The following is a 19,164-nucleotide window of genomic DNA, read 5'->3' as shown; positions in this document are numbered from 1 at the left end:
CCACGGTTTGCAACCACTTTTCATGATCGGGTCAAGGTAGATTCCATGTGCCCAAAGAAACGTAATCATTCGCTCATTGAGGTTTAAATTAATGGAAGCGTCCCGCCCGATACGAAGCATGTTTGATGTTACCCAAAGGACGAAAAGATGAAGACCAATTTGAGGGAATCCGGAGACAAAGAATGGGCAGAAATTTGGCAGACTATTATCTATTGGCGCGATGCTAAGGAAATGCATTTCCTTAAAGAGGGCCTTGACCTTCACGTCTGTTTGGATGGTAAACTTGAGTTTGCCATTGTACATATATCTAGCTAAACCTTCTGTTTGGTGTGCTATTGTTTTTCATGTTTCGTATGCTATGGTTCATTATTTCGTGTGCTATGTATCGTGTGCTATGTTTAGTGTGTTATTGAACATTTTCTTGTTCTTTCTGAATAATATATTATGATCTCCAACCTCTCTGTTCCAGCAATCTAGCCCTAATTTTGCTCACGGTTCTCAGGTACTTTCTCTCTTTAATTATTGATCCTTCGAGGACTAAGCATCATTCTGTTTGGGGGTGCTTTAAACCTCAGAAAAAAAATTAGGCATCTTGTAGCCTATATATAGTTTTTTATTTTCATATTAATAATTGTACTTAGTGACAAAGTCTTGTTTTCTTTTCAATGATGAAAATTGTCTAGAAATCTCACATTAGTATCCTAATTAGGATTTGTTTTAAGAAACTTTAGATAATACATATGCAATAGTTTATACATCTTTTCATGAATATTCATGTCTTGAAAGTATCATTGATTGTACATAGCGAGTAAGTTTCGAACCAACGGTTAGTTACTTAAACTATAAATCCTGTGAGAATCTAACCAAAAGCCTTGATATGAGTGATTTGTGTGTGATGACACAGAGGAGTAGTTTTTCCGATTAGAGGAAATTACGATCTACTTACTTGATCACCACCAACCCTAGGCGAAGAATTTAGGCCTTCTTTGGATCGACATAGCTAAAAATTCTTACCTCATTACAAATTTTACCGCTAGTCACTCCAATCGAACTGTTCTCATCAAACCTTTCACTTTCACCAAAAATTCCTTACCCATTTATTAAACCAAATAAAAGAACCTACCTAAGTGAAAAAATAGGATGAAATGTGGAAAGAATAAAGAGAAAGACTTGTCCCAAAATATAAGTCAGCTTACTTGCTTCAAAAAGAAAATAGAATCATGTTCTTAAGCCTATATATATATATATATATATATATATATATATATATATATATAAAAAAAAATTAGTATCCGCAGGCTTAAGAACAAGGTTGGAAAAAACTTCGGTTAGAAGAAGGAAAGGAAACAAGGATTTCTCTAGTGTAAATATATGAAGACCCTATTCTCTCATACTCGTAAATTTTGATTATCCATTTCCATTTTCTTGTACACTATCACCTAAGCCCCACAATACCTAATAAAGACCTCTAGCTCAATTAGGAGTAGGGTGGTGTGATAATAAGTAGTAGACGTGATTGATCGACATCGGCTCCTCTGACTGTCATTGAGATGTAAGGAAATGTGTGCCCACTGCACACTGGAGTTAACAAAACCTGAGTGGAAAATTTTTGAGTGAATATGTGTTTCAATACATACCTATGAGAACCCATTTAGGTATGCTCTCCAAGGATCCAGAAACAACCCTGCTAGTATATTTCAATGAAAAGTTCACTGCATGAATAATCATATGTAGATGTTTTAATTATTGAATACATATTAACTTGAGTTTCAAAGAAATAAATCCTCATTCCCTGCTAAGGATATGTATGGATATCTGAGATTAATTTAGGAAACAAGTTTCTGTCACTGAGTCGTTGTAGTATAAATGAAGTTTGTGAGTATCTTTTCTGGAAAACTCTCACGAGGCTATAACTCGTCCACTAGGGAATTCCTAGTGGTTTAAGGCCTTGTTGCATATGGTCAATGCAATCGCACTCTACGAAACGAGAATTAGTTTAGGACTACACATTTTTGGCTACTTATCTAATTTAGTGTCTCTTCTTTGCTTGAGGACAAGCAAAGTCTTTGTTTGGGGTAGTGTGATAAGCACCCAAAAGTGTATTATGAAACCCCATTGAGACATATAAATTTGGTTCATTATGTGTTTAATAATCATGAAATAAATATGTTTTCATACTTTTGCGGTATTTGCGAAAACATGGAAATATTGGTTAAACTCTGAATAAAGCACGAGGAACGCTACAGATATATGAATTCTCCCAAATCCACGTAGAAGCATCAAACTTCCAAAGCTCCTACCTCGAACCAGGGACTCTAATGCGACAAAGAGAGTTGCTTTCGGACAATCGTATGATGAACTCTACGCATAGGTGGGAAGTTGTAAAACCGCCCAAAATACCGGATCGCATCGATCGCGCACATGGACCCACTATCTGCGGGCCACAAGATTGGATGAGTCATCAATCATGGAGCATGTCAAGACAAAGATAACAAATTATTGGTGCAAAGTTGACACCTTGCATGTAATAAATTAGATTAGGTGTTAATAGTGAAAAAAAAAGGCAAGGTGTCACTTTGTTTTAATGTGGTAGATAAAAATGAATCAATGTGGTTTGATAATTCACGTGAGGAAATGAGATTTCTCTCAAATGGAGAAAAAAATTAGACAAATGTGGGGACACTCCATTTACTCCCTTGACTTATTTTCCTCACATGACATTATTTTAGTTCCTTAGTGAAAATGAGAAATTAGTTTTTAGTTATTATTGAAAAACTTGTAATAGTTTTAATGGAGGAACACTTGTTCTTCTAGAAAATAATAGAAGTGAGTTTGGTTGTTGATTTTCTTCTCTCTCTCTCTCTCTCTTTCTCTTTTGTGTTTTTTTTCTTAGTTCATAAGTCCTTGTCCCAAGGATCATGAGCTAACTTCCCTTTTGGGGAGTTAATCTAACTCATGTGAGGGTAAACCAATTGTTGTTGGTTTGGTAGGTTTAGGAAGAACAACTAACTCTACATCCTACCCCAAAATGGTAGTTGGTGTAGAGTTTAGTTAGGAATCAAGCAATGAGCTTAGAGATAAGTCATTGTTTGGTTCCACTTGCTAGCATGTATGAGCTCTTTAGTGAGTCATGCATGCTAGAGATCAAATCTATTTTTCCGTTAGGGACTTGTCTATGAGTCTAGGAAGAATCAAAACATATTTCAAATCAACACTAATGATAGTTTCACATGAGGAGGATTAACTCTCCAACTTCTCTTTCAAATTTCCATTTCGGTATTAAGTGCATGTTTTCATTGTTAATGTTTTTATTAATGTTTGTGTAGGAAGGAAAAATCTAACATTTATATTATATCCTTACTCCTTAATTTCCCTTTATTGTAACATCTAATTTTTAGTTGTTCTAAGCTTTAGGTTAGTTCGAATCCTTATTCAAACTCTACGAAACGAAGATCGTGAGTAAGGAATCTTGATTGCTTTTACATTAATTTAGAGAGATCAAAACTCTAAGTAGTGTTCTCCAAGCATATATCAGTAATACACACATATACTACAAGAAATGAAGAAAATCGTTTACCATAACTCAAAAAATAAACACAAACAAAGATACTTATTACAAAAATGCGTAATAGTTTAGCAATATTGACTTCATATAAAAACATACTCTTTGTTATAGTGACATATAATTTACATTAGACTTAAGTCTTTTAAACTCATTCAAATTTTAAGCCTATACGGGCCTTTATTTTTCGACATTTAATCATTCAAAAAAAAAAACTTGACTAGACCGCCTAGACCCGCCTCGCCCGCCTAATTGGTCCGCCTAGACCCGCCTAGTCGGTCCACCGATTTTTTAAATGACTAGGGCCTAGGCGAGTTGGTTGGGCACCGCCTAGCGCCTAGGCGGCCGCCTAGACCGATTTTTAGAACAGTGCTTATACCAAACTTATATATGGCCTATCTTAAGGGTGGGCAATAGGCCGGGTCGAGCTAGCCCAACCCTAAACATTTAAAGCCATTTAGATATTAAGGTCAGGTCGGCCCGACCCTAAAGTCAGCATAGGGTCGGGTTGGGCTGGGTCACAAGTCTAAATCTCAAGCCCTGACCCTACCCTAAGCCCTCTTTAAAGGCTTTAGGGCCAGTCTTATATATTTTTTTCTTTTTACTACATCAGTTTTAAAACTCATTTATATTACAAAAATGTACAATGATCTACAAACTCAAAGTCCCACCAATCTAATAATAATCCTGGATAAGTCCAACAATTTAAAATGCACATCCACAATCTAATTAACTGAAGTACATCGAGAGTTCGGAATTTGTTCTTTCTTGTACTCAAACCTCACTAAAATTACATTTAACATTGAAATACATAGACAAATAATTATATTATCATTTTAAAAGAAGAAGTAATAGATATAAAGAAGAAACATAATAGCTTTGGTTAAGGGCTAGGGAAGTTGTTAAACTGTTTCCAATATCATAAATTGTTTCCATAATAGATTCAAACAAATATAATATTACCTTTCTTCTAATTTAAAAGTGATTCAAGCTTTGTATGTGGAAATGAAAATATTGGCTTTTGAACAAGTGATGGAGAAAGGTTTGAGATTACAGATGACATTTTTCTGACAAAGGTTGTTTTTTAGTTTCTATTTTACAAATGTCTGCTCTGTATTTCGCTTTAATGGTGTGGAAGGAAACCTTTAGTTCTAGACTTGGTTTGGATGTGAATAAAAATATAATTTATAAGAAGTAAGTGGGAAAAGAAATTGAGAATAATAAGTTCTGGACTTTGACTTGATGATCAAAGGAATAAAATATTATTTTTTTATTAGGCTAGTGCTCATTGTTCTTCATGGCTGCTAAGTTGACAAGTTTTTGTTATATAAGACAAGTTATTGGAAGTACCTTTGGGTGTAAGTGATAAATTACAAAGGACAATATTATTTTAATTGAAAATATTTAACAAAGAGTTGGACAATTATTGTATGTGTATTTATAGTGAAAGTGTGAAACAGGGCCGGTTAGGGCTTGATTAGGGCCGGACTAATGAGGGCTAAATTAGGGCCGGGGCTATGTTTTAGAACATTTGCCCTAGCCCTGCCCTAGAAGGCATTAGGGCCGGGCCAGCCTTGCCCTAAACTCTGTGAGGGCTTTAGTTGTGAGGGTTTTATAGGGCTTAGGGTTGGGTCGGTCAAAGCCGGGTTAGGATCGTTAGGGCCAAATTCCCACTCCTTCACTATCTTATTGCGAAAATGGTAAATAAATAATAATTATAATAATAATGAAAAATGTTATGGAGGACATTTTACCCAGCAAAACTCGCTCAAAATGGAAATTATGTAGTTAAAGCTAAGGCAGTATTACTTGTAGTATCAGTGTATCACTATATATTTATTCACTTAATTGGATTAGTAATATAATATGATGTAGACTACTGTAGTCAACTATTTCACCCATATCAGAATAATAATCGATGTTTCAGTTTCAGTTTCAGTTTCAGTTTCAATTTCAATTATGATGCACTAGGATCAAATACAGCCCTACCAAAGTCTTTATGCATGGCTCTGAACCAGCCGGGACATTTGGCCACAAACAACTCAAATGTCGCAAGTGCGCTTAAAAAAAAAGACAGAAAAAGACTTACTAGCTATTATAAGAAAAGACAAAGATATTTAGATCGCCATGGAAAACGATGTATCAATATCCTTGCACATGACCATTGATCTTGACTCTTCATGGACCTAATGGATATTATCAGTACAAAGAATTCTGTAATGTAATATTCTCCTTGGACGGTTGATAGCGTTACAATCAGTTGAACAGTTCGAGTTGGATGGCTACGATTATTTCGAGTTCGTGTATATGCTGCGAATCGATTTTTATAGAATAACGTTAGAAATACTTCTTTTCGTATAGTCCATTCAATCACCCAAAGCTCCTTTTGAATTGCAATGAAATTCCGCTGTTATTTGAAAATGTGCAGTAATAAGGTTAAAAAAAGCAAGCTAGAGTTTGCTGTACAGTATAAAATTAGCATGTGCTTTGCAGCTTGCAAAAATCAGTGCATTACACTGTTACACATTGCAAAAGTCCTTGGAAATTAGAAGTTGTCCATCTTTTTCTTGCAAATATTGTCAGTTTGCTAGGCTGCTATATATGGACGATGTGATTGTCAAATTGCCAATTACCTTACAAGTTCAAATTTGTAGAGAGCGTGAATTCAATGAAAATCAAATGAAGCATTGGTGATATAATTCATAGGCCGGTTAGACACGTCTAGAAATAGGGTGGTATAATTCTGAACGCCCCCTAACAAAACACACCGGATGCTATCCATCACTACTGCACTTACAAAAAAACAAAATCGATAATGCAATCTTATAGCCATCACTCTATTGTTGTGAATCAATAGCAAACAACCCATATATAGATGCTAGACCATCTATGGGTCCTTCAATACCCTGCTATATGATTATGTTAAATTGTTCACTAATTTTCTTTGTCTTTATTCACAAAACCTCAACTATATATATACAAAGATTGCCGAGAGTCCTTGCACTCCAAGGCTCTGTCGATCTCCTCAAAATCTTCTTACCTAAAATATAACTCCTACTAAAATAAGATAACTCCTACTTTAGGTACAATATCTATTAATATCATAATACCCCTCCTCAAGTTGGAGCGTGAAGATCTCGAATGCCCAACTTGCCAAGTAGAAACTCAAAATTTTCTTTTCCCAATGCTTTTGTAAAGATGTTTGCCAATTGAACACTAGTAGAAACATATGACGGACAAATCATCCCTTCAGTCACTGCATCTCGAACAAAATGACAGTCAGACTCTATATGCTTAGTTCTTTTTATGAAAAACTGGATTTTGAGCAATGTACAACGCCGACTGACTATCACAATACAACTTCATACCCTTCGGATGTTGCACACCCAAATCACCTAAAAGTTGTTTAAGCCACTTCAACTTGCACACTGTTGCCGCCATTGATCTATACTCAGCCTCCGCAGACGATCTAGACACTGTTTGTTGCTTCTTGGTCTTCCACGACATCGGAGAACAGCCAAGTAACACGAACCATCCAGTTAAGGAACGCTGCGTAAGTGGACAACTAGCCCAATCTGAGTCACACCATCCTTCTAGACTGAGGTCACTATCAGCATGAAGCAAAATCCCTTGCCCCGGACTTTTCATTAGATATCGCACGACCCTGAGAACCGCCTCCCAATGATCCTCATGAGGTTGTTGCATAAATTGGGACAGAATATGAACTGAATATGTAAGATCAGGTCTCGTCACAGACAAGTAAATCAATCTCTCTACAAGTCGTCTATACGGAGCTGGATCTGCAAGAAATTCACCCTTAGCAAGTGCCAAATTGTGATTTTGTTCCATAGAAAATGTCGTAGGCTTTGCTCCCAATAAATCCGTTTCGGAAATTATCTCGAGTGTGTATTTTCTTTGGCAAAGAAAAATTTCTTCTGGATTACGGGCTACCTCTAGCCCTAAGAAATATTTCAAAACTCCCAAATCCTTCATATGAAAACACCTGCCAAGGTAATCTTTAAAAACTGTCAATGCAACCTTGTCATTCCCTGCAATAATCAAATCATCAACATAAACTAATACGTTGAGCTGAGTTCTGCCCCTGCACAACCCAAATAATGAATAATCTGAAAAGGATTGCACAAATCCATAATTCTTCAATGTTGTTGACAATTTTGCAAACCAACACATGGGAGCTTGTTTTAGACCATACAATGACTTTTTTAACCGGCAAACCATGTTAGGATTTGTATTCTCAAAACCTGGAGGAACCTTCATATAAACCTCCTCATTTAAGTCACCGTGAAGGAAAGCATTATGCACATTCATTTGATGTACCTCCCATCTTTTAACAGCAGCAATTGCAAGAAAAGTGTGAATTGTCACCATTTTTGCCACAGGAGCAAATGTCTTGTTATAGTCAATTCCTTCCACCTGATGATTGCCATAGATCACAAGTCTTGCTTTGAGTCGCTCTATGCTGCCATCAGATTTATACTTAATTTTATATATCCACTGGCTCCCTAGTGCTTTCTTTCCGGGTGGAAGAGTCTCCATTACCCAAGTTTCATTGTCTTCAAGGGCTCGTATCTCCTTTCCCATCGCATCTCGCCATTCCGAGTCTTTCATTGCTTCTTTAAAATGCTTTGGCTCATGTCCCACTGTCACTGCTGCAAGAAAATTCCTATTTCTCACAGAAAAACGTTCACAATTCACAAAATATGTTATAGGATAGGGCGTACCTGAGCAAGATGAAGTAGCTGATGAAATCTCATATGGACTTATTTTTCGTACAATATGAGTAACAAAATCACAATATCGTGTGGAAAGAGTTTTGGCTCATTTCCCGTGCCCCAACTCACTGTTAACTAGCGCATCTTGCTCTCCCACCGTATTCTCCAGCCCCTCATCATGCATATCCTCCTCATGTGGCCAGACGGGCTGCACCACGACCCCCTTCGAGGGTGGACACCCTCCAACTCCAACCCCCCTCAATATACACAACACACTCATCGGCACCCTTATCCTCACTCCATGCCCCATCCTTATTGTTCACCAGCGTAGGAGTCACCACACTCCGTGGTTGGTGTGGCGCAAAAGGAAATTCTTTTTCAAAAAACTTCACATCCCTTGATACAAAATACTCATGTGTTTCTAAATCATACAATTTCCAACCTTTCTTCCCAAAATGATAGCCAACAAAGACACACTTACGACTCCTACTTGCAAATTTATCACCTTTGTGTCGTTGATTATGAGCATAGCAAAGACAACCAAATACACGAACAACCTCATAAGAAGGCATTTTCCTAAACAATAGTTCATATGGCGATTTAGTCTTCAGTAAAGTAGAGGGTGTTCTATTAATCAAGTAACATGCTGCCAACACACATTCTCCCCAAAATTTGATTGGTAAGTTCCCTTGAAATCGCAATGCTCGAGCCACGTTCAAAATGTGTTGGTGTTTTCTCTCAACCCTCCCATTTTGTTGTGGAGTCCCAACACAAGAAGTTTCAAAAAAAATTCTATTATTTCGAAAATAATCATGCAAACAATTAAATTCGGTCCTATTGTCACTTCGCACACGTTTTATCACTTGTTCAAATTGTCGTTCAACCATAGCAACAAAATTAAGAAACATAGATTCAACTTCCAATTTATTGCATAGTAAGTATACCCAAACTCCTCTCGAAAAATCATCTACTATTGTCAAAAAATATATAGCCCCACATGAAGAACGAGCCTTGTAAGGCCCCTACAAATCCAAATGAACAAGTTCAAAAATCCTACCAGCTTTATTCATACTAGTGGGAAAACTAGACCTAGGTTGCTTTGCACGCGGACATACATCACAAGCTCTACTATTGTTTCGACGAGAATGACTGACAGCCGGAATCAACTTCAATATTTTCTCCGACGGATGCCCCATTCGTTGATGCCACAACTCGAACGACGAATCACCATCCACTGTTAAGACCTTCACTTGAGGAACACCACGAAAAAAATAAAGTCCATCCAATCTTTCACCCGCTCCAATCACCTTCCTCGTCGGTTGGTCCTGTATAACACAAAGATTTTTAGTGAATTGTACAACGCAATTTAAGTCATCGATTAATTGGGTCACAGAAATTAAATTGCATGTTAATTGTGGGACATAAAGCACACTGTCAAGCTTCAATCCTCCTGGCAACACGACACTCCCCTCTTGATTTGCTTTGGCCGTGTTGCCATCCGGTAAACCCACCGGGCAGTGTTTCACCTTTCTCACATTCTACAAAAGAGACAAGTCACACAACACATGGTTCGATGCTCCTGTATCGACAATCCAACTAAAACCACTGTTCTTACCATACAGTCGGTCTTTTGTTTTGGCTAAGCTTAAAAGATCAAGAATTTGCTGCAGTTGCGTTGCTTAAACACCCGCAAGACCCGCGAGCTTTCGCGATCCGCCAGCCCTGCGGGGCGTTACTTTGCTTGCCGGTGAAGTTCCGTGACCCACCAGTTTTATTTGGATGAACATACGGTGCACCATACCCTCGGCCACGACCAGATCCTGCACGCCCACCTCCTCTTCCTGTCCGTCCTCCACCACGACCTGGTCCCTTACTTCCACGAGGCCGGTCCCCCCACCATTCGGGGAAGCCGTGTAATTGAAAACAAGAGGATTCATCGTGGCCTTCTCTATTACAATTATTGCAAAACTTGTCAGTAGGATCCATAGAACGAGACTTGCCACTGCCATGCGTATCAGGCTGAATTGAGAAGGCCATGATACTATCTCATTCTTCCTTGGATGAGGATAACTCTCCTCCACGCAGTCTTTCCGCTTGAATCACTTGGTGATATGCTCTATCAAGCGTCGGCAGTAATGGCTCTTGTCCCAGCAGATTTGTACGAATTGAAGCATATGCTCCATCGAGGCCAATAAGAAAGTGATGTAGATAGTCTTCTCCTTTCAACTTTTCTACCTGCGTGACTATGCTACATGTGCAACTTCCACACTTACAAACCGGCACCTTCATATATGTGGTTAGTTCGTCCCAGATTCTTGACAAACGACCAAAGTAAATTGCCACAATCTCGGTTTTTCCTTACTTGGACTACCCCAAGGACGTTTTTAATTGACATATACGAGTGCCGCTTACCACACAAAACCTACTTTTGAGATTGTTCCACAAGAGTTGTGCATCATCATATTCTCCTAGTGTCGTCCGAACGGACGACTCAATGGTATTGGTCAGCCATGACACCAACATCGAATGCACAGCGATCCAATCCTCAAGTTTCTCCTCTGTTGTTGGCTTTGGAACCATCCCTTCCACGAAGCTAAATTTCCTCTTCGCCTTTAGCGAGGTGCGAATTGCCCTCGCCCATTCATCGTAGTTCTCCCCACGTAATTGAATAGGAGTAATGATGTTTCCCGGACTGTCACTCGATCCAAGATGATACGTCCTATCCACCTTCTTTTCCCCATCTTTTGATTGGTCTCCCTCTCCGCCAGCCATGATCTCTCTTGGAGGCTAAAAGACTGAAAAAAGAAAAAAAATCGTGTTTACCCTAGGATCTCTCTAAGCTCTTGATACCATGTTAAATTGTTCACTAATTTTCTCTATCTTTATTCACAAAACCTCAACTATATATATACAAAGATTGCCGAGAGTCCTTGCTCTCCAAGGCTTTGTCGATCTCCTCAAAATCTTCTTACCTAAAATATAACTCCTACTAAAATAAGATAACTCCTACTTTAGGTACAATATCTATTAATATAGTAATAGATTCCAATGCATGCGGCTGCATTTGCCTCATCAAATTAATTAACCAATTGGTTTTGAGTTGGACTTTAAATTTTAATATCATTGAAATCGGCTAAGACCCCAGAATGCTATGGCAAATGAATGAGCCCTCGGGCCTCGAGGGAGATATGTACGTCTAATCAGTAAAAATATTGATTGCTCATCACATTCTATTATTGGGAGAACCCAAATAAGGGATTCAATGCTCCTCCACCAGGGCTTATTAAAGCAAACACAGAGGGTCAGGCGGATTGAGTAGAGGAAATCCTAAACTTTGAGGGTGGGGAGTTATATACAAAGATAATAATGGTGTGGTTCATGGCACTCTAATAGGAGGACTAGGGGTCTGTACAAGCTATGTTGCATAATGTAAGGCAATCGTAGAATGTATAACTAAGGCAATTGAGCTTGGTTGGATGAGGTTTTGGATCCAACCATATTCTACTTTAGCAGCCGCAACTTTCAACACAAAGTGCATATATTGCAAGTAGGCTTGGGAACATGCACGACGCAAAATGGAGTGGCTACTCATTTCATCCACACGGAGAGAAATGAACTTCTCAGCTGACCATGATCTTAGAAAGAAAAGAGAGAATCTGAACTGGTGCAAGATGGTATGGGGAAAACTAGTGTTGCCCAAACATTCTTTCAATGGATGGCAATTGTTCTCAAGCAGCTTACCCACCCAAGACAGACTCATGCACAAAAAAGTCCTAAACACTTCTCAGTGTTGTTTTTGCAATAGTGAGAGAGAAAACTCTAAACACTTGTTTTTTTACTATCAGTACTCCACTAATGTTTGGTCAAGAGTGAAACATGCTCTATAATTGGAAAACATAGTGAAAATCTCAAATGAAGAATGGTGCAGCATTATCAATTATTGCAGGAAAAAAAATCTCTCACTGCTGAAGTCTACAAAACCTATGTATGTGCTACCATTGGCTATCTTTGGTCAGAAAGAAATGAAAGGAGTTTTTAGAACCAAAATATTACTAGCTTGGCAGCACCTGGCAAGTAACATTTTGAAGGACATGAAGCTCTACATTAGCATCAAGATAGACTCTGTGATTGACACTGTAGAAATCCAGGCCTTACTCTCAAGACTTGATATACAGGTAAAGTACTCGATTAGAAATCCTACTCTTTGCAAATGGAAGCTGCCACCCACAAGATATTTCAAACTAAGCTCAACACAGACGGTTCGGTAGCTGACCAGAGAGTTGGATTTGGTGGCATTACTATTGATCATGAAGGAAATGTGATTTTCACATATTCAAGAGGTGGATTCAGGAGGTCAGTTATGTTCCAAAAACTGAAAGCAATAGAAGTAGATCTCTCTTTATGTCTGGAGACTAAACGTACTCTAATTCAACTATGGTCAGACTCACAAAGGGCAATTCAAATTCTGAAAGGGAAAGAGACAGCACCTTGGTATTGTATGAACACTGTAGGAGCTATAACTTAGCTAGTTGCTCTCTTACTTAATGTTATATTTTGTCATGTATATAGAGAGGTAAATAGGAGTGCGAATTACTTAGCTAGTATGTCTTCTTCCAGTAATGATCAATATGTATGTAACTACCCACCTCTTGATGCTACACTAGATGAGCTTGTACCTACTGATGTCGGAGGAAATGTTTTCATCAGATTTTACGCAAGTCCAAAGGTATGCCTAACCCTATTATCTCAACTGACACATGTGCAAGGAAAGGTGTATCACTACCTAAGCTAAAGGAGCTAAACAATAATGGAATACACGTGCATACTTTATTCCGAGGATTGAAGACCCTAACTCTAAATATACTTCATATTCTTTTCTTAATTTATCTTGAGGGGATTTGCAAGGGTGGCCCTGAGACTTTGTGTGGGGGCGAGTTCCAAATGTGAGTCTCTAATTAAAATATTAATCCTTGGAGAGGCTTGAAACTATGACTATCTATTTGAAAACAAGTCTTGGTACCAACTTAGCTCTCTTTGCTTTAATTGTTCTTACTAGCTACTACAAAATGGGGCCTTTTTTTTTTGCACCAATTTTTTAGGGCCCAGCCACTCGCCTAAATCGACTGTACTCAGGGCCGCCCCTGGGGATTTGCACTGTAGTGCGCCAAATTGTAATGACTCTGGTCACCTGTAACTATTCTTGTAACTCATTTTTTACTTAATACAAATTACCTTTAGCGAAAAAAAAAATAAAGGATTCATTGTCTCTCGATCAATGCATCATATACTTCGACCAGCTAGCCAACATTTAAATCGATTGCATATCAGCCACTCAAATGATCATGACAGAGTAGAACTATATAAGAAGTGTGTCCTTAGTAAAATAAGGTTAAACAATGTAGACACAACAGTAAAATAGGGATAAACCAGCCATTGTAAAATAGGGATAAATAGGGATAGACACAAGTATATTATTTTGTTAATTTTACTGTTAAATAGATAGACTCAAACCCCACCAATCTGACATCAATTTGGCGGTTTTATCCCTTTTAATTAAGCCTCCCACCTGCCCTGAAAAACAAAACCAAAATAAAAGAGCTTGAGTGTATCCCTTTAGAGTCCTCTTTTTGAATGTTGAAAAAATCTGCGTCCACAAGTCCTAAAAAAATGAAACAACTCTTCAAGCCCAAACAAAAACATAAAACAAATCTCAGAAATCTCGACTAAGTTGTGGTTGAGGTCCAACCTTGCCACACTCCTCTTGCTGTCTATAAGCCAATTCAAACCAAGTCATATTACACTACATTAGTCCTCCCTCCTTTTGTAGTCATTTTGCTAGCAACCATTTTCTAAAAGTTTGATACACTTCTACTTCTAGAATAGAATTTTGTTGCGATTTCGAGTCCTGGAATCTCCTTATGCGGGTGTAGGTGATTTAGAGCGGAATATATAATAACATATATATAAGTGGTTACCAAGTTAAATTCCATTTAAAAAAAAAAATTGGAATGCTTGCTGTATCATCTTTGATAAGTACTAGCAATGGAAGGGAAGGAGAGATGGAGAGCTTTTCACTTGACCTCGACGGGTTCTCTTTGCTTGATGATATTGATTTCGATGATATATTTATTGGCATCGGTGAAGGAGACGTATTGCCAGACTTGGAGATGGATTCAGACATGCTGGCTGAGTTTTCACTTAGTGGAGGCGAGGAGTCAGAGTTTAATACGTCCTATTCGAACGAAAAGGTAGAGGACAATGAAAGAAGAGAAGAAGAAGATAGAGGGTCAGGTTCAGGTTCAGGTTCCGGATTGACTTCAAATCTAGGAGAAGAAATAGTAAGCAAGAGACATGAATCAGTTAGGGTGAATTCATCTCCAAAAGAAGGTCATCATAAAGGTCGGAAATCATCCAAGTCACATGGGAAGCGAAAAATGAAGGTAAATTTTGATTAGATTTTAAATCTGGATAGGCTAAAATTTGTTAGCATGAGTATGTTTCTTGGTTCGTCATAGACAGTTAGGTTGTAACGTACTAGTTTTTATTTTCGATAACCTTAACTAGTTAAGATATTATTAAGGAAGCTTGCTTTGAATTCTCTGACTTCAAATTCGATCTCTCTCATCCATCGAGTATTTATTGGAAGTCACATATTTCATGAAGTAGCTAGAGTGATAGAGAAGTCATGGGTAGATGTTCAGATAAAGTCTAGTTGAGTACCATAACCTCCTGAAATAAATACTAGAAAGTAGGAACCCTCTATCTCTTTCTCTCTCATGAACATTTTGTGGGATGAGCTAAGTGACCCTCTCTCAAAAGTTTACTTTTAATGGATTTTGTGTAGGTGGATTGGACTCCAGAACTGCATAGAAGATTTGTTCAAGCAGTGGAGCAGCTTGGCATGGATAAGGCAGTCCCCTCGAGGATTTTAGAGCTTATGGGCATAGATTGTCTAACTCGTCACAATATTGCTAGTCACCTCCAAGTACATCTCTTGCTTTTTTCAAACTTTTAGGTTTCTGTCATTTCTGCAATGTCTTGTTTCTTTCTCTCCACAGCCTCTTCTGTATCTCTCATGAAATTATAGAAGAGTTGGATTTTCCTGGATTTTTGTCTAAAACTCTATAGGAAACGTTTTTCAGTGTACGCCCTTGGTAGATCTGGTTACCAATTATAGGTTTCCTTCAATCATATAAACTCACTACATGTACGTCCAATATCTCGAATGCTTTAGAAAAGTGTATGTTCTACTATAGTACAACGTTCATCATGCACTTAAGATTTGCCTACAATACATGTGAATGTTTTTTGTACCCAGCAAAAAAAAATGTTCTTTGTAAGTTCAGTAATCAAATAAAATTTAATTATTGAAAGACTACTAGAATATTAATACTGGATGCTTCTTAGTGAATTTATTACGAGATTAATGTAAATTTTTTGTATATTTGCCCAGAAATACAGATCTCATCAGAAGCATTTGAGAGCAAGAGAAGCCGAAGCAGCAAGTTGGAACCAAAGAAGACATATATATGGAGGCGTTGGGGGAGGAAGTAAGAGGGACTTGACATCATGGCCTACACCAACAATGGGCTTCCCTCCGCCTACGCCTGTACCTCCTTTTCCACGGCCACTACATGTCTGGGGGCATCCAGCAGCAGTTGAGAAGCCCGTGATGCCCATGTGGCCAAAACATATTGCTCATTCACCATCAGCACCACGGCCACCATGGACACCACCACCACCTCCCCCAACTCCTCCATCACTAGCACAACCTTATCCTCCATATTGCCACCCACAACACCAACTTGTAATTACTCTCCCCTTATATATCTCCCTTCACATACTAAATCTGTCTATTAATTTCACTTTCTAAGTAAACCCTCTTTTTTGACTGATAGGTACCAAGTGCTCTTACACCAGGAACTCCTTGCTTCCCTCCAATACATGCACCAACTGTAAGTACTTGCTCCTTTTACCTTTCCATCTGTGCCTAAGTTTTGGATGCATTTGGATAAAACCAATAATGTTGCAATCCCCAAAACACATAAAAGTAGAACTGATCGACTTACTTTGTTAGAGTTTTGTATAAATGCAGAGATTTCCAACTCCAGCTGTCCCAGGCATTCCACCACCCCTTGCCATGTACAAAGTAGACCAAGGCATTGGTGTCTCAAGTGCCCAATCACATTCCCATCCTCCATTTGACTTCCATCCAGTAAGAAATTACTTCAAAATTTTACAATGTGCTCTTACTTCATGAAATTTGCATAAATAACGATATATTTAATTTGTTGCACTTTAACAAAAGGATTGTATTAGGTTGTAAGTCATGTCAATGATTGTAAGCTTTGTGTGTAATATAGAATTTCCTGGGATCCGTGTCTAGTGAATTATTAGACCAAGCGATATGAACACATTTCAAAATAAAAGAAGATAGATATACAATAGTGTATACTCAAAAGCTGATATAATTGTCTCTGTCAAAATGATGAATCCTGTGATGTATAACAAGACTCTTTATAAATTAGGACAAATTGTGGATGGGTTCGGATTTCAGATTCTTGGCTGCATCTACATGAACTTACATGTTTGTCTTGGATAATATTAGGGGTCTTTCACCTTTCTAATTTGCATTAATTATTTCTTGCACCTCAAATAAGTTGATCGATCACCGAGGAAATGAAACAAGGAATGATTTTATTTGTTTTACAAAATTTACTTTGCTTTTAAAAATAATTCCTCGTTAGATTGAATTTTTATGTAGCCTTTTTTGTGCTTTTTTCTTCTAATCATTATGTCAATGATTGAGTCCGAGTGTCCTACACATAGCGATTAGATCATGTATGCGAAGAATTATAAATGTGAAGTAAGATATACAGCCTTGTTTTCTTCGATCGTCTGGAAATCCTTCATGGAAGGAAAATTATGCCCACCAATATAGTTGTTGATTATATTTTGGTGAATATAATTTTCTGGCTTAAAGTTTTTCCTTTTTTTAGTGAAAACGAAAAATTTGTCACTATATGTATATGGTGCATCTCTTTGCTTTTGTGACAACAGTACTAAGCACACCACAATATCTTTCAATTCTTGGATTATAGTACTAATTTCACTTATATGGTTCCTTTTTCATTTCGTGATCAACAGTCAAAAGAGAGCATAGATGCAGCTATTGGAGACGTTTTATCAAAGCCATGGTTGCCACTTCCGCTTGGGCTAAAGCCTCCAGCTCTTGATTGTGTGATGGTGGAATTGCAACGTCAAGGTGTTCCTAAAATACCACCCACAACTTCTCATGCTTGATCACTTCAACATTTCTTTGGTGTTATGCTCATCATAACAACCTAAACCCAAATTTGACGACATGTCTTACACGTAGAGTTTTCTCTTTTATTTTCCAGTTTTCTATTTTCCTTTACTTTTTTCATCATTAAATGATGTTTCTTTGTTCTTGTGTCCATACGAGGAAGAATACTTTTTCAATAACCTGATCACGGAGGCTTAACTTTGAGGGCAAGTTTTTGTAATAGTCTTTTGAGTAATATACTTATAGGGGATGGTTATATGAACTCCACTTAAAGTGATTTCAAAATTATTTTAGCACTAAATACAATGAATTAGAAGTTGATTTTTGGTGAAAATGTACAACCTCATCAAATATCGTTTAGAAAGTTACGAAATTATCCAACGGTCCAGATTTTTTAATTTCAAAACAATTTTTTACAAGGTTAAATATGTTCAATTGAGCTGATTTTTTATGGGAGATGTTCTCCATCATGTGATGTATATATCTCCACAAAAAATTAGCCCTCAAATCATCTTGTAAGTCCAATTTTAAGAGTAGAGTAACTTTAGTCACTATAACGTAGAATTTATAAAACCATTCCCTTATTTATAATAAATTTGACTTACTGTACATTATATATTTTGGTTTTCAGACTTTCAATGACAAGTTGATAATCATTAGTTTAATCACTTTTCCCCCTAGATATAGAGACACTATAAATATATGATCATCTATTTTTGTTGCTATTAGTTTTAGGGGTAGGGTTATTTAGACTTTGGTCCTACTATTAATAGTGATATTAAATTTTAGTCCTACTTTTCAAATTAATTAGGTTTTGTTCTACTTTTTTCCTTGACCGTGAGTCAACATAGTTGATTTTGGTCATTCTGTTTGTTTTTATCAATATGGCTAGAATACCCATCATCGTGTGACCAAAGCCTAATATTGCAATTAATAATAGGACTAAAGCCTAAATACCCCAATTTTTTTCTTCAAAAACACAAACACTTGAAAACAATATTTGGAGGGACAAAGTGACATCGGATTCAGGCAGTTTGTCCTATAATGTGAAGGGACAAATGGTTCACCACTACATCAGCTAATGGGTTACTCATCACTAAGCAAAATGCTATACAGTTGTGATGCTTGACCAAATTCTCAAAGTGCACAATTCTTTTGGAAGGGATTAACAAAAACAAGCTAGTAGTCCAAACTCCAAAGACAATGAATTGAAGGGATAACCAATCATGAAATTCTTCAGGAGTTAGATGGTGAGCACAGATAAAGTAAAACGTGTAAGGATCATATCGGTGGACAATGTACCAAAAAATTGAAGGATTTTGAAATGTAGAAGAGTACCGGATGTTTAACAGTTCAACACATGTGGTTATAATGGCAAGTTCTTAGAGTTCATTTTTTTAATTGGACAAGTATAAGAATCGGCTGATTGTTTGTAAAATAAAAGAAAGAAGTAGATTTTGATGTTAATTTCATAGTAACTGAAGAGAGATAGAGTGCATATTATACATATTTTTTTAATTATATTTTTTTAATTTTTTTTTAAAGTGTTAAAGGTTAGGCAG

The 19,164-nt window shown here is 37.4% G+C and overlaps 1 protein-coding gene and 1 pseudogene across 2 annotated transcripts; one reads left to right on the top strand and one right to left on the bottom strand.

The window, feature by feature from the left end:
- Positions 1-9,948: 9,948 nt before the first annotated feature.
- On the bottom strand, positions 9,949-11,330 carry LOC147505348 (uncharacterized; annotated as a pseudogene).
- Positions 11,331-14,016: 2,686 nt separating this feature from the next.
- LOC147505347 (transcription activator GLK1-like) lies at positions 14,017-17,936 on the top strand. 2 transcript variants are annotated; one of them, XM_086557913.1, is made up of 6 exons: positions 14,017-14,735; positions 15,140-15,280; positions 15,749-16,102; positions 16,194-16,250; positions 16,391-16,510; positions 17,443-17,936. In XM_086557913.1, exons 1-6 carry the CDS (start codon positions 14,304-14,306, stop codon positions 17,596-17,598), a joined length of 1,260 nt encoding a protein of 419 aa, XP_086414039.1. In that variant the 5' UTR covers positions 14,017-14,303; the 3' UTR covers positions 17,599-17,936. The 2 variants fall into 2 exon arrangements, with proteins under 2 accessions (XP_086414039.1, XP_086414040.1); XM_086557914.1 differs by lacking the exon at positions 15,140-15,280 and having other exon boundaries at positions 14,095-14,735.
- The last annotated feature ends 1,228 nt before the right edge of the window (positions 17,937-19,164 follow it).

The sequence above is a fragment of the Coptis chinensis genome, chromosome 4 (assembly GCF_015680905.1).
Source record: "Coptis chinensis isolate HL-2020 chromosome 4, ASM1568090v1, whole genome shotgun sequence".
Taxonomy (NCBI): domain Eukaryota; kingdom Viridiplantae; phylum Streptophyta; class Magnoliopsida; order Ranunculales; family Ranunculaceae; genus Coptis; species Coptis chinensis.
Note: the sequence above shows the minus strand (reverse complement) of the source record. Positions and strands in the feature narration are given on the sequence as shown.

Excerpts from the sequence above, each read along its gene's own strand:
- LOC147505347 (XM_086557913.1), top strand. The coding sequence starts at position 14,304 with ATGCTTGCTGTATCATCTTTGATAAGTACTAGCAATGGAAGGGAAGGA. Across the intron at positions 15,281-15,748 it reads ATATTGCTAGTCACCTCCAA|AAATACAGATCTCATCAGAA; the intron begins GTACATCTCTTG and ends ATATTTGCCCAG. Across the intron at positions 16,511-17,442 it reads CTCCATTTGACTTCCATCCA|TCAAAAGAGAGCATAGATGC; the intron begins GTAAGAAATTAC and ends CGTGATCAACAG.